The sequence below is a fragment of the Triturus cristatus genome, chromosome 8, assembly GCF_964204655.1.
Source record: "Triturus cristatus chromosome 8, aTriCri1.1, whole genome shotgun sequence".
NCBI lineage: Eukaryota > Metazoa > Chordata > Amphibia > Caudata > Salamandridae > Triturus > Triturus cristatus.
This window is the reverse complement of record NC_140591.1, coordinates 771809353-771823331: the sequence shown is the minus strand read 5'-3', so window position 1 is coordinate 771823331 and position 13979 is coordinate 771809353. Positions and strand designations below refer to the sequence as shown.

At 42.4% G+C, this 13979-nt stretch overlaps 1 protein-coding gene across 3 annotated transcripts in view; it reads right to left on the bottom strand.

Annotated features, from left to right (window-relative positions):
* The window catches only part of ADGRG2 (adhesion G protein-coupled receptor G2), a 900557-nt gene that overhangs the window by 159322 nt on the left and 727256 nt on the right, over positions 1-13979 (bottom strand). For all 3 annotated transcript variants that reach the window (XM_085622206.1, XM_085622207.1, XM_085622208.1), the window contains 4 exons: positions 7218-7410; positions 4234-4390; positions 3029-3172; positions 1230-1355 (listed from right to left, as the gene is read on the bottom strand). In XM_085622206.1, coding sequence (XP_085478332.1) covers positions 1230-1355; positions 3029-3172; positions 4234-4390; positions 7218-7410 — 620 coding nt within the window. The remainder of the gene's footprint in view (positions 1-1229; positions 1356-3028; positions 3173-4233; positions 4391-7217; positions 7411-13979) is intronic.

Below are 13979 nucleotides of genomic sequence, written 5' to 3'. Positions count from 1 at the left end.
CAAGGGGCTCAAGGTCCCAAGGAAACTCTGGCCATAAAGTGATGAAGTTACTAGGACCTGCTGAGTTGTGAGAGGTAATAATATGAGAAGCAATAACAAAAGGTAGTGCCTTATATGGCGAACAGTGTGTCTTCCTACTCTCTGTCCTCAGTCGGCAACACTGGAGGAGAAGAGGATCTTAATTCCTATTAAACGAGTCCTAGTCAGCCTTCAGTATGTGCTTCATTCACCCAACAAGTCAGGTTGTAGCAAAGGCTACAACCTCATGCATGTTAACTCACACAGAACATTCCTAGAGCATTAAGGACAAGAGTGGTGAACCAGAGAATTATGAGTATGTCTTTGTACCTCTTGTTGGGTGATAACACCCACTGTACCAGTAGGCTGATGGGTGAAGAAGCCGAGGTGACAAAATGGCCTCTATTATTTGACTAATTTTGCTGTTACTAACCAGGCACTGTTTTGAGCGAGTATTTCTTCTACCCAACCTATTTTCAGCTTTGCTGTGACCTAATGAGGCATAGGTCTTCAGCCATTAGTTTCCTAATAACACCTGTGAGTCTAGAGAATCTCTCCTCGTTGAACTCTAGTTCTGTTTTCCATCCTCAGTCATCTTCAGTGCCTTAGTCTTTCAGTGCCCACATACAATAGCAGAGACAAGAAAGAGATATCCTGGGAAACCAAGAAGACGTTGTATGCTTTGAGACAAAGTTAGGAAGAATTCTGGTCTGTTGGCAAAGATTAGTGTGGTGGCAAAAAGGGATCAAGAGGTAACCAAAAGGATCAGCCAAAATATGGCGTATTGTGTTGTCCAGTTGGGGATTGCTAACCTGAGAGCATGCTATTTACAGAGGGACAATACAAGGTTTGTTTTATTTCAGTGTATGGTAAGCCTTGTAATTGTATACACAGAGATGCTGGAAGAGACATATTATCCTAGTTTTCCTTTCTCTTTCTGATCCAATTTCGTTTTATGTATTTGCCTTTTCTTTTTTCTTCATTTTACCAGTCACATTCTACAAATATTATAGATAAGCATTATTTATTGAAAATGGAGGCAATACAAAACTATGTGTAATATTGAACTAAGCCTAAAGTGCTTTCCCTTTCAAGGTTTATATATTGTATTTTCTGGTATTGGAACTGTACCTTGGCACTGATTCTATCTAAAAGATTCCACCAATAAGTTGATAGCAATGTGTCTCCATTATCAGCTAACTTGGTCTCACCTCACTTGGTGGTATGCTGGTCCTCAGTGTGATAGTAACATCCGTTGCAAGGTTGCTGATCGTAAGATTGGAGACTGCTGCAGATATGATATAGCTGACCAGAGATTCGTTCTGCAAGGAGGGATCCTGTATAAAAAAATTAGCACAATGTAAGATATGAGGAATAGATAGTAAGGAAACATTATATGTATAAATATTGAAGCCTTTTCTATCTATGAACTATCTAGGATGAGCACAGCAAACGTTGATAAATGCAAAGCCAATAAATGTAAATCCCAGGTATAAAATATGCATATATACCTGACTATCTTGCCTGACTATCTGACCAGTATGCATGTTGTCACTTTTGGCAAATTTTGAAAGACACCTATATTTTCACAGGTAACTGCTCCGTATGTTGTTTTAATGTTTCTCCCATGTACTATTCCCCAGTGCAGAAAATGGCTGTAAATTTCCTTTTGAAAAATATCATTTTCTTTCCTCTTAAATGGGATATTTTAACCCTTAAGTTGACAAAGTTTATTATGTTTTTATAGGCAGTTATGTCATTGAATGTGATAGGCTATCTTTTGATCACTTGGCCAATGTCTCCAGAATTTCAGTCCGTGGTTCGCTTACACATCTCCAATTGAGAAGCGCGTGCTCCTAGCAACCCTGACTTTGATTAGCCTGCTAGCTAGAATTTAATTCCAGTTCGAGTCAATTCATTTTTGCTGAAGTACAGTGTATGCTAAAGCTCATCTTCTGTTGCATAGTATGTTAGTCATGTTATGAAGCATTGATTTCCACACTGTCCAATGCACAGACAATCGAAGGAAAATCTTTTTGCTATATGAAAGCACCTGCATGGATCTTATAAGATCGCGAAGTGGGATCGAGAACTGAACACATTTCAAGGGGTGTCTGAATGTCACTAGCTAAAGAATCCAGTGTTGCACAAAATTTGTTTTCATTTTGTATCCAACTGTTTAGTAAAGACCTTCAAAAAATGCACCGAGTACAATAAAATGGCCATGTCTGCTTCTTATGTTTAAACTCATTTATAGATGTTAACGGGCTACTATTTGTGAAGAACCAGTCATTCTGTGGACACTGTCTGAAAGCCAAAACTACACTAAAGTGGGCAATCAGTTCAAACTCTGCAGTTCATATACCTCTTACTAGTGGCATTTTCACAAGCCAGAAGTAATACAATCTAACCAGAGGTGTTCAACATCAATCTTAGAACTTTGCAAAATTGTGCAGTCCTCTCTCTCTTGCTACCAAGAATAATACATGTGAATTCTGTTGTATTTCAGTTGGTTTTATCTCCAGTGGAATAGGATGTAGAAGTGAGAATTTTCTGTGAACACTAATTCCATAGGCTAGACTCAACTGTTAGAATTACTGCAGTGCCTATGTGAGGTGCTTTGATTTAAGTGTTATTCATGTGCAGTTACAGTGGATGCCCAGGAACGCATCACATCTGGTAGCCATAGTTCAGGAGATGAAATCACTTGCTGCTTTGAGTGACAAAGGTGCATTTTGAGTTGTGCATTGGTAGTGAACGATTACAAACAATCATTTTCTTAATTGCTTTATTTCATTGGAACATCCCCTGTACTGCTCCAAGCAGGTAGCAATTCACATGGCTTCCAGAAGACTTTAGCAATAAAGGTTCCATTTTTTGGCTCACTGTTCACACTTTTGTATAAGCTAATGCTAAGTACTTTAAAAACACGTGAATTATTCAATCAACTTAATAATAATCCAGCCAATGAAATAATCAGTTATTATTAACAGCAACTTTCAAAGCGTACCTGGAACAGAGATGCCTTCTCAAAGAAGTTGAACTGTACTCTTGAAGCCCAATCTTTACTTTGGGCTCCCAAATTATCCAGTAGTGATGCTGGGAGAGTGATAGATCCAGAACTGTTTATCGGTGTCTGGGTATCCAAATTAGCCTGCACACAAAGTATAAGGGTAAAATATTTTACTCAAAATTGTACGAGTATCTTTGAAATGCACTCGCGGTGTGTCTACATTAAATATGATAATCAATTTGAATGAATAATTAGGATGCATTATTACAAGAGTCTCTGCTTTCAGAGTTTCACCCGAAAAAAAATTACATTGATTAAATATAACACTTTTCCAATAATTATATTGATGGGGATCAATGTATTTCGACCTTACCCTTCAGACTGCTAGTAGAGGGTGTCGTTTAGGTGCAGAACTATATCTCCCATGTTATATGACTTTAGCTGACCAAGTCTCTTGTAAAAAGCTAATTTGGGGGCATATCAACAACAACCGGTGATAATTATCACTAAGCGCACTTAGCGCTAGGATAATTATCGCCGGCTAGCGTGGATTTTTATCGCTGAGATAGCGTGCTATTAGCAACGGTTATCTCAAAAGCGATAAAAATCCTCACGCTAACTGCCTAACGTGAGATTATTGCTGGAAACCCAGCGATAATCTCACGTTAGCTTGTTGATAGGGACTCAGAAACTTAGCCATGATATCCACCTTACATAGGATATCATGGCTAAGTCAGTCCTGAAGCAGGCTTAAGGAAAGTAGCGATAACAGGGGTTATCGCTACTTTTCCTGACGCTATGCTTCATAGCGTGGGGCTTGATGATAGGAGAAATGTCGCTTAGTGACATTTCTCCTATCATGTCAGGAACGCCCACTTTGCATCTCATTAGAGATGCAAAGCTGGGCGTTAAGAATCCCCACGCTAAAGCAAGGTTTCACGTGTTAGCGTGACCTTGCTAATTAGGCGATAGAATTGTCGATGCTTTTTGGCCGAAAACGGACGCTAAAGCGGCGATAATTTATTATCGCCTCCTTGTAAATATGCCCCTTAGTGACGGCCACCATCACGTTTTTTTGTGGTGACCTCTTATTTTAGCGCCACAGGGCTTCCGTAATTCTAATTACTTCCTGTACCATTTGCATTTAAATGTCTCTATAAATTTCATTTATATAAACCGTCGAAAAAACACAATCGTGTTACCTGTAAAGTCCCTGAGTTCTGGACTGCAAAAGACGTTTCGCTGAAGGAGCTTGCATTTATTTTGGTCACTGCCAAAACCAGCGAGGGAGAGGTAAAATTTACTGACTGGGACGAAAAGTTTAGTTTGAATCCGACAGTATCCACAACTGTAATGATCCTGTTCAAATTGTAGAAAAAAGGTTTTTTAATATAAAATGCTTTTCTGCATGTCAGAGAAAATTATTTTAACTTACGAATGTGTTTTGGGGCAAATCTCTTGTAGACGACATTTATTCTATTCATCATATTTCTATAGTGCAAACTTACATTGAACGTATCAACGCGCTATCAGGAAATGATGTAGTCAAAAATGTAACATTATTACATCAAAAAGAGGTAGCAAAGCATAAAACAAAGCGAAAAATATCCACCAGAATGATGATTTAAATGAATTATTTAAATATTTTTGGTGATCAAACATTATGTCCAAAATGATTGTGAAAATAATTTATTTAAAGTTTGTTATTGGGTAATAACTAGATACGCGTAGGTGATTAAGAGTAAAAATTATCATAACTCTATCATTATAATTGCTCACATTTCATCAACATATCTCTCAAAAGTTTTGAAAAAAAATGTAATTTCCTAACGGTATCAATTCCCAGGAAAAATCGTGCTTAAACATTCCAAATTCAAATTTAGACTGCTGTTTGCGCAGTCATGGGTGCCTTTAATTTACTTTTAAACTTTTTATCTCTAATCATCATCACACATTTTCGGTTTCGTCAACCAGCTATAGCAAACAGAAGCTAATATCTCATTGATGTACCAGTCAGAGTTTAGTAAACCTTCCCAGACTATAAATAGCAAAGAACTGTATACGGTTCTGTTCATGAGAAATAACACATTAAAACTAATATCAGAGCCAATGAACAACAAGATCGTAGATCAAGCTCTATCAAATCAGTTCTACAGATGTAAAGATCCAGATGTCTTAGAAATGCTTCAAAATCAGATCCTGGGGCCTCATAACAGAGCCAAAGATGAGTTCCATATGCAGCCCCCAGAACGTTAGCCTCTTAAAGAGAGTCAAATATGTAGTAATATGGTTTCTGACAAGTGGGAGCCATCAGGATATTTTCAGATACTTTACTGGAAGTACACTAACTTTTCTTTTATAACGGAGCATCAACAGGGAACTAAATTTAGGCACTTCTTGTAGATTGTCATCAACATTGCTGGGTAACATATTTGGACAATATATGCCATATGTCAATGGCCTTTAACGTTATTGTCAAATGATTTTCTATGATTAACAAGTAAGTAAGACTGGAAAATATAACACTGGGATAATAAGAGCATGAACAAGAACTCTGCCAAGCCTCAGAAGGTTCTGGTTGCCTGTTCCAAGCGAGACTACTCCGATTGACCCATTAAGGAGATAGGAATGAGCCTAGATTATCTTCATAGAACATGATATAGAGCACCCATTTCAGATTACTCACTCCTGTTCTTACCCTCGCCTAAGTATAAAGGACTTGGACTATGACCACCAATATTGAAGGAACTCCCAGGATGGATAGCCTGGACCCAGGTGACATATGATTCGCCACCTCAAAAGCAGTGGAATATTCTACTGGCAATGCAGTGCCATGGCAAACACAAGGAGATGATAGACGGAGCACTGAAACTTTTCAGACACTCACCCCCAGTCACAGATCTGGGTTGAATCCATCATCGTTCTTTAGCCCACCTCGCCACCACAGTTCAGACACAGCTAAATGCAAATCAGTCTTGACCCTGCACCTCATGGGAATAGTCCAGCCTGAACTGCCAAGCCATGTCTTCCCTGGACCCGGAAACAAGCATCCTGGGACTGGTTTCAGGGTAACACCCCTCATCAGCCAGGCTAGCTTGAATCCAGTGGCAAAGTGAGCATGGGACACACGTCTGGGCATACCCTGCCAACTTAGGGCGAGATCTGTGACTGAAAAGTTTCAGCGCTGCGTCCATCATCTCCTTGTGTTTGCTTTGTTTGCCCTAAGTTGGCATGGTATGCCCAGACGTGGGTCCCTTGCTCACTTTGCCACTAGATTCAAGCTGGACATTAAGGAAACACAAAAATGGTGACTGGATAAATATTATTATAGGATACCCTTTTGTTATACGTGTATAAGCTAGGGGGCAGTATCCTGTATCCTAAGAATCCTCTCCCCTCCGCAGAATATTTAGAGTCTGGGAGACTAGAGATTTCGTGATTTTCTATACCCATCAGCTAATGAAGAATGTTGCTGCCTGGCTTATCACCTGTCTCTCAAGACAGGAGCACATTTTCCCAATGCTTAGATCTCTTCACTGGCTTCTCATCCACAGCAGGGTCTCTTTCAAAGCTAAGACAATTCTACATAGATTGGTGCACCGAATGGCCCTTACATTTCTGACTTTGAAATTCCTGTGGTACACCAAGAATCAATGACTGTGCTCTTCCATGCAATCTCTTTTTGTGATGCTTAAAGCCATATCTGTGATTTAAGGTGATAGATCTGTTTCCATCACTACACCCAAGTCTGTAATGATTTGCCCCTGTGTCTACATGCTGAGCTAAAGGTGATGAGTTTTAACACATTTATAAACACCTGGATTTTTAAACAATAATCTCTTTTAGCCTAAGTGACAAGTTTTGTTTCTCTTCTTGTATTCATTTCTCCCTCTGTATCTGCCGGCGAGTTGCCTAAGGCGTGCAGCTCACAATGCAGTATTGCTACATTTTGTGAGATGCTAGCATTTTGGAATACCCACACCATTCACAACTCTCCTTCATTCCCCCTTGTTGTTCCTCTTTTACACTCTCCTGGTCCCTTCTTGTCGAGCTCTCTTGTCCCTGTCACCAGGTCTTAGAGGTAATCGTAGGGTCACATAAAGCATTATACAATTAGCCAACATACCAAACACTTCTTTTAATATTTTCACAAGCAATTCTGAAAGGACGTCACATAAGGACATACCGTTGTGAAACTGGGGCCAGGAGAACTGGTGCAACGTTCAGAAAGTTGCTCACCACACCAACCAACATGCCTGCCATTTTCGGTTGTATGTTTCCTGCTAAAATACTTTCCATACGGGACACAACGTGGTCAACAATAGAAGCATTAAGGTTGGTGGAATTCAGTAAGTCATTCAAGTCATCAAGGTTTTCTTCTGTAGAAAAATACAAACAAGTCAGTGTCTAGTGACATTTCCCATACTTTATAGTTTCATTTACTAGTAAGTCATTATCTGGTGTCATATTTCTTGAACTTAACCTCTTTTTCAATTACCAATGTATTGTGCGTACTTGCCTGCCAGGGTGAGGATTACAGCATCATTGAGTATTTGCATCAAATGAATCATCGACTGCCTCATAAATATCACTGTCTCACATGGAATTACCCTAGTCTAGTCTATACCAGATAAGAAGTATGTGTGACCTTAGTTACTAACTTTTGTGATAATTACCAACCTCTTGCAGCAAATCTAGGTTTTTGCGCTAACCTGTACTTTATAAGGACCGTATTGATTGGCCAGCATGCCTCATGTATTTCAGGGTCATAAACTAAGTTTATTCTCCACAAAAATACTTAGTGACTCCATCTTGTTATTGGTGACCAGGAAGCTGCCTATACACATCTGAAAATGATGGAATGACAAAGCGTACACCGCAGACTGGGTGGTATACTCTGAAAGGTTTATTTACACAAGCCATTGTTGCAGCAGGTAATAAGTAGATGCTATGTACAGGCCACAGCTATGTAGAAAGACGGGTAGACATAACCTCTCATTTAGGAAATTTATAATCACAGTAATATCTGTGGCTCACACTTGTACTTGGTAAGAATCGCGGGCCCGATTCACAGAACTAATCTGAGACAAAACCCTAAACTTACTACTTTTGGTATTCACAGAAGGCATTTAGTAGTAGTAAAGTTAGTATTTTGTCTTAAGTCTGTCTTAAGTCTGTCTTAAGTTTGTCTTAAGTCAAACGTAAGACAAAATCCTAACTTAACTACTACTAAATGCCTTCTGTGAATACTAAAAATAGTAAGTTTAGGATTTTGTCTCAGATTAGTTCTGTGAATCAGGCCCCTCATGATTACAGGTAGGGACATAGTCTTCTTCCCTAGTAGAGTAGGAAAGCCTGTACGACCAGGCGAATCGCTCTGAGCTCCAGCAGATTGATATGTAGAAGACGACGTTGGGGTAGCCAACGGCCGCTCCCCAGCCCTCCAGCGAGGCGTCCGTGGTTATTATTTGAGGAGCTGGGGTTACCCTGAAGGAGAGGCCCTGCAAAATGTTTCCCCCGCTCGTCCACCATGATGCGGCGTCCCTCATGGACACGGTAACAAAGATCTTGTTCTCGAAGGACCCGTCCACTTGGCGCCACTGCAAGTCTAGCTAGTCCTGGAGAGGGCACATCCGTAACCTGCAGTGAGGAATCAGAGGAATGCAGGAAGAAATGGACCCTAGGAGGGACTTGTAGAGGCGAACTGAAAGTGACTGCCTTCTTATAAGTAGACGGGCCATGTCCATCAGCTTTTCTGGTCTCTCCAGGGATGGAAAGGCTTTGTTGAGGGACGTGTCCAGAATGGCCCCCAGGAACCGGTCTGTTCTGGATGGGCACAGAGTCGACTTTTCCGTGTTGAGAGTAAGACCCAGATTGTCGAAAAGATGTGTGCACGTCGTGACTAAATCCTCTGCCGCGTGCTTGGAAGGAGCCTTTAGCAACCAGTCGTCCAGGTAAGGGAAAACCTGATGCTGTTGCTTTCGCAGAAAAGCTGGCTCAGGAGCTAGTACTTTTGTAAAGATCCGCGGAGCAGATCTGAGTACAAATGGTAGGACCTTGATCTGAAAGTGGTTCTTGGCTACTGTGAAGCGAAGGAACTTCCTGCGGGCTGGATGGATGGGTACATGAAAGTATGCGTCCTCTAGATCCAATGAGGCCATGTAATCTCCTGAGTTGAGGAGTCGAAGGATGTCCTGCAAGGAAACCATTCGGAACAGCTGTTTGATGAGATAGGTGTTGAGCTCCCTCAGATCTAGAATAGGGCGCCACTTCTCCAAGGTCTTCCGAACAAGGAAGAACCGGGAGTAAAAACCCTCTACCCATTGAGAGAGAGGAACCGGCTCTATCACCCCTTTCAGGAGCATGTGATGGACTTCTAAACGCAGAAGACGAAGATGTTTTGACTCGGTGGCGGGAGGGGGCTTGGGAGGCGGTGCATGGACAAACTCCAGAGTATGGCCGTATTGAATGATATTCAGAACCCAACAATCCGATGTTATTTTCTACCAGTTGTGGAAGTAATGTGAGATTCTCCCCCCACTGGTGTTACAGGAGGAGAAGGAACAGTAGTTAGAGCCAGCAAGCCGCTATTGACACTTAAAGGAGTCCTTCCCCCGGCGTCCTTGTCGTCCTCTGGTGTTAGATCTTGAGAAAGAGGATGATTGACCCTGCCGCTGGTTATATTGCGGGTGGTAAGATTGAGAGGCTGATGCATATGAGGAATACCGTTGTTGCTGGTATCCTCCTCTGTAGGTAGGAAGGCCTCTGCCTCTGGCCCCACGAAAGGGGAGCTTGCGGTATTGCAGATTCACTAAGGATTTTTGCGGTCTACGTGTATTTTTTGATGTCCTGGAGCGCATCATCAATGTGCTACCCAAAGAACGCCTCTCCATCGAAGGGAAGATCCAAGATTTTGTTTTGGACCTCTGGACGAAACCATGTAGCTCAAAGCCAGCCTTGGCGACGAAGGACAGCAGCTCCCGCTAGGGAGCGGAACGCAGTCGCTGAAATGCCCATTGCACAGTCAATGACCTCTGAAGAGGTTCTCTCTCCCTCCTGAAGAATCATTTTTGCCTCCATTCTCGCATCTTCTGGCAATTAATCTAGATAGGGAGAAAGGTCACACCACATCTGACGATTGCAGCGACCAAGTATTGCTTAGGCGTTTGCCGCCCTGACCATCAGGCTGGACATGGAGGAATACCTCTTGCCGGCATTATCCAGGTGTCTGCCCTCTGTATCTGGAGGTGTCGTGAGGGGAGCTGAAGGATTTTTGGACTTTCTTTGGGTTGCCTGGGAGATGACAGAGTCTGGTTTAGGCTGACTGACCAGGCAAGCTGAGCTATCCTCAGGGGTTTTATATTTCTTTTCAAGGCGAGGCAGTACTGGAAGCACCGTGGCTGATTTCTCATCACCTTTAGACCCTTGTCCCAGACATGACCAACTATAGGAATGGTCCAAACTGATTTTCTGTAAGGCTCTTTGAAGTCATATAAGAAACATTTGGATTGCACTGTGGGTATGGGCATTTGGAACCTCTTAGCCGCCCTTTCCATCAAATTATGGAAACCCCCTATGTCTCCAGGGGGAGAATCCACTGGAGCTGGTGAAGGCGAAGCTGGATCAGGAATGATATAGTGATTCCACTCCGTATCTGGAAGAGTGACTTTGCCCTGGTCCTCATCGGAGGTATCATCCTGGATGAGAGGGACGATTGGCGGTGGATTCTGGAGTCACGGGCAGTGGTGGTGACGGTGGCAATTGAGGGGTAGAAGGCAGTGCAGGTGAAACAGCTGTAACTGGTACCCCAACCGGAGCCGGAGATTGTGTTGGGAATCTCTGTCTATAGTCCGAAAGCATAAATTGTAAGTCTGTTAGTAGGGAGGAAGGCATAGAGACCATCTGTTGCTGGTAGACCTCTTGATAACCCAAGGGAGGATCATACTGCTGCTTCTCCACGTATTCTTCCTCAGAATCTGTGTCCTGGCACTTAACATGCAACTGAAACAGGCTATTCGTGTACCCATACGGCCCTACATCCTCCTCAGATCCCTCCTCTTCAAGGAGGAGTGCAGGTGGTAGAGGTGTCATCTCAGGGGTAATGTGGCGCTTCCTGATAGTGATTGCAATTTTTTCCCTTGTCGACGACGATGTGAGGGTCGCCGACGAAGACATGAACACCATCGCCGGTACTGTCGCCGAGATCGTCGTCACCACTGCGGCAGATGCTGCTGTCGTCGTCGTAGTAGTAGACGTGGTTGCCGTCGTCAGCACTGCCATCGTCATCCTTGTCGACGTCGAAGTCGTTGACGCCATCGTCGATGACAGAGTCACAACCGGCGTCAATGCCGTCAATGCCGAATCTTGCAGCATAGGCGAAGGAGACGGGGGAAATCTCCGTCGACGAGCCCATTCATGGAGTCAGATTTGAAGTAGATGAGGACTTTGACTGTACCTCTGAAGTCTTCGTCGATGGAGTCGTTGACAGCATCGTCGACGGATGAATTTTCTTAACGTGTTTGCCCTCGGAAGGAACAGATGAGGGCTTTTTGAAGGCTTTTGGACCTGCCTGAGGAGAAGATTGAGGAACTGAGCTGGACTTCCTCTCTGGTGTCACTCCTGCTGATAGTCCTTCCCTCTCCTTTACACCTCGGTGAGGAGATTTGCTAGGACTGCGCCTTTCAGACCTATGAGAGGTCTTTTTCAAAGCTTTACTTGGACGGTCTTTACAAGGTGAAGAAGAAGACCTACCCCTTTTTACAGACCTCCTAGAAGATGAAGCGGAGGAGGCCTCATCACTATCACTGGAGACTGGCTCCTTCCTTGACTTAAGCTTCTGGAGCCAGGTCAAGAGGCGCCCCTCACGGTCTCGCAAAGATTTTGTTGAGAAGGTCCGGCATACCTTACAGTCTGCTGCCTTATGGTCTGGATACAGACAGGAAATGCAATCCTTGTGCTTGTCCGCCACATAAATTATCTTCTTAGAACAGGTTGCACATGGTTTAAAGAGGGCTTTCTTCTCCTGTCAGACATGTTGGCATGTAGTCTAAGCAGTTCTTGAAGAAAAACAGGTGAAAAAACAGTAGGAATAAGGTTGATAGGAACAAACTGAGCAGAGCTCAGTGGAGACTCCCTTGTACAACATGCGTTGGAAAATCTGAGGGTAGTTCTCTCAGGAAGATTCTAGAGGGTGAGGCTAATCTGACTGGGTGTTCATTTTATTTGGTCTCTTTTACAAAAAGAGGTGGATATGTTACAAAACTAGAATGGCCTAGTTTCTTTTTTTGTAATGGTTTCTATTGCTATTTTATGTATACCGGGGACTCCCATCTTGACGATGTGGAATGATTCATGCATGGGAATCTATGAAAGTTCCAATACTGGAGTAATCAGAATTATGCATTTTGTTCTATTTACTGAAATGTATGCACTGTACACAGTGGAAGAGAAGGAATAATTCATAATTTTGTATGGTGGGGATGCAGTCTCATTTACATTGGGGCCCAGGATTCGGGAGATGCTAGATGCACCCGCAAATTCTATTGGCTATAACCACTATCTCAGTCAAGTGTAGAACAAAATTTGGCCATGCAGAAAACTGCTTCGTACCATATTGTAAATATTTAAGCAAATGGTCAATCGAGTGGCCAAATGGGAAACAAAAGTCATGCTTTATTGAGTTTTGGCAATTATTTATTCACACTCAGTGGTGGACTGGGAACTTTTCTTGAAAGCTAGCATAAGATCTCACCTTTCCACTAATGTTTTCCTTGGTTAGTTGTAACAGTAATATACACATAGCTAGTAGTTACACTGAGGTCCTTCTCAAGCTTTTCTCCCCAGATATATCCCAGATATATAGACAAGAAATACGCTGACCAAAGTAATCCAATGTCTCTAGTGACTTAGATGCATTGTGATCTATATAAAACTTAGCTGTGCAACCATGAAGCACTTCCTCCTCATGTGGCTCACCTGCCACTGTGAAATGACAATACAGCAAAATTAAGTGCTCTCCCAAAAAGGACCTCACAATATTTGTTTCTGGAAGTCCAGAAGGAATGTTTTTTTTCACTTCCCATCAAATTTCAAAGCAGCATTTTCTAACCCTCACGAAAATCACTGCTGTGCTTCATTTAACTTTTTTTTAAGTAAAGGTCTGTAAGCAAGTCTTTATGAAGTAACCCCTGAAGCATTGTAATACTCTAATACTGTGCATTCTCTGTCAACCCAGCCTTATTTATTACCATGGGCCTGGAGTAGGTGGGCCCAGTGGAGGAAAGAGCTCTTAATTGAACAGCAGAGTAAACACTTAAAGCTACATTCAGGACATTTGGGTTTGATTTTTGGGCTTGAAATGAAAATAACTTGTAAAGCGCAAACAAATGCCCGAAAGCGTCATGGCACTGATAGCCGTAGTCTTAGGAAAGAGGAGAGGAAGAAGAATTACCTCATCTCCAGTCCCAGAAACATCCATTACAGAGTAAAAAGACAGTATATTAAGGCCCTTCAAAAAGGAACATGAGCTTGCAGACTGGAGCTAGAACAAGGAAGAGAACGCCAAAGCCTAGATGCAGCCACTGAAGAAGCTCTGCCACCCCACCTAGCCTTTGGATACTTAGGAAAAGTTATTTCCCTGCAAATCGCAGCTGTCTGGATGGAGTGTACGATTGGAACAAATAGCAGCAGGCCCAGTAATATGAAGTGCCTTATGGACCGTGCATAGAGCCTTAAAGATGATTTGTTTGTTCACCGGCAGCAAATGCTGTTTCCGAATCCTTGCGGAGCTGATTGAAGTTTGGGAACATTAAGAATCAAACTTACCATCACATTTGGGACAAGCTGCAGTTTGGCTATGTCTTTCTTATTAATATCCAGGTACAGCGTATTATAATTGTCCTTCCTGGATGTAATCAATGCCAAGGCCACTTGCTTATGTGCTGAGTAG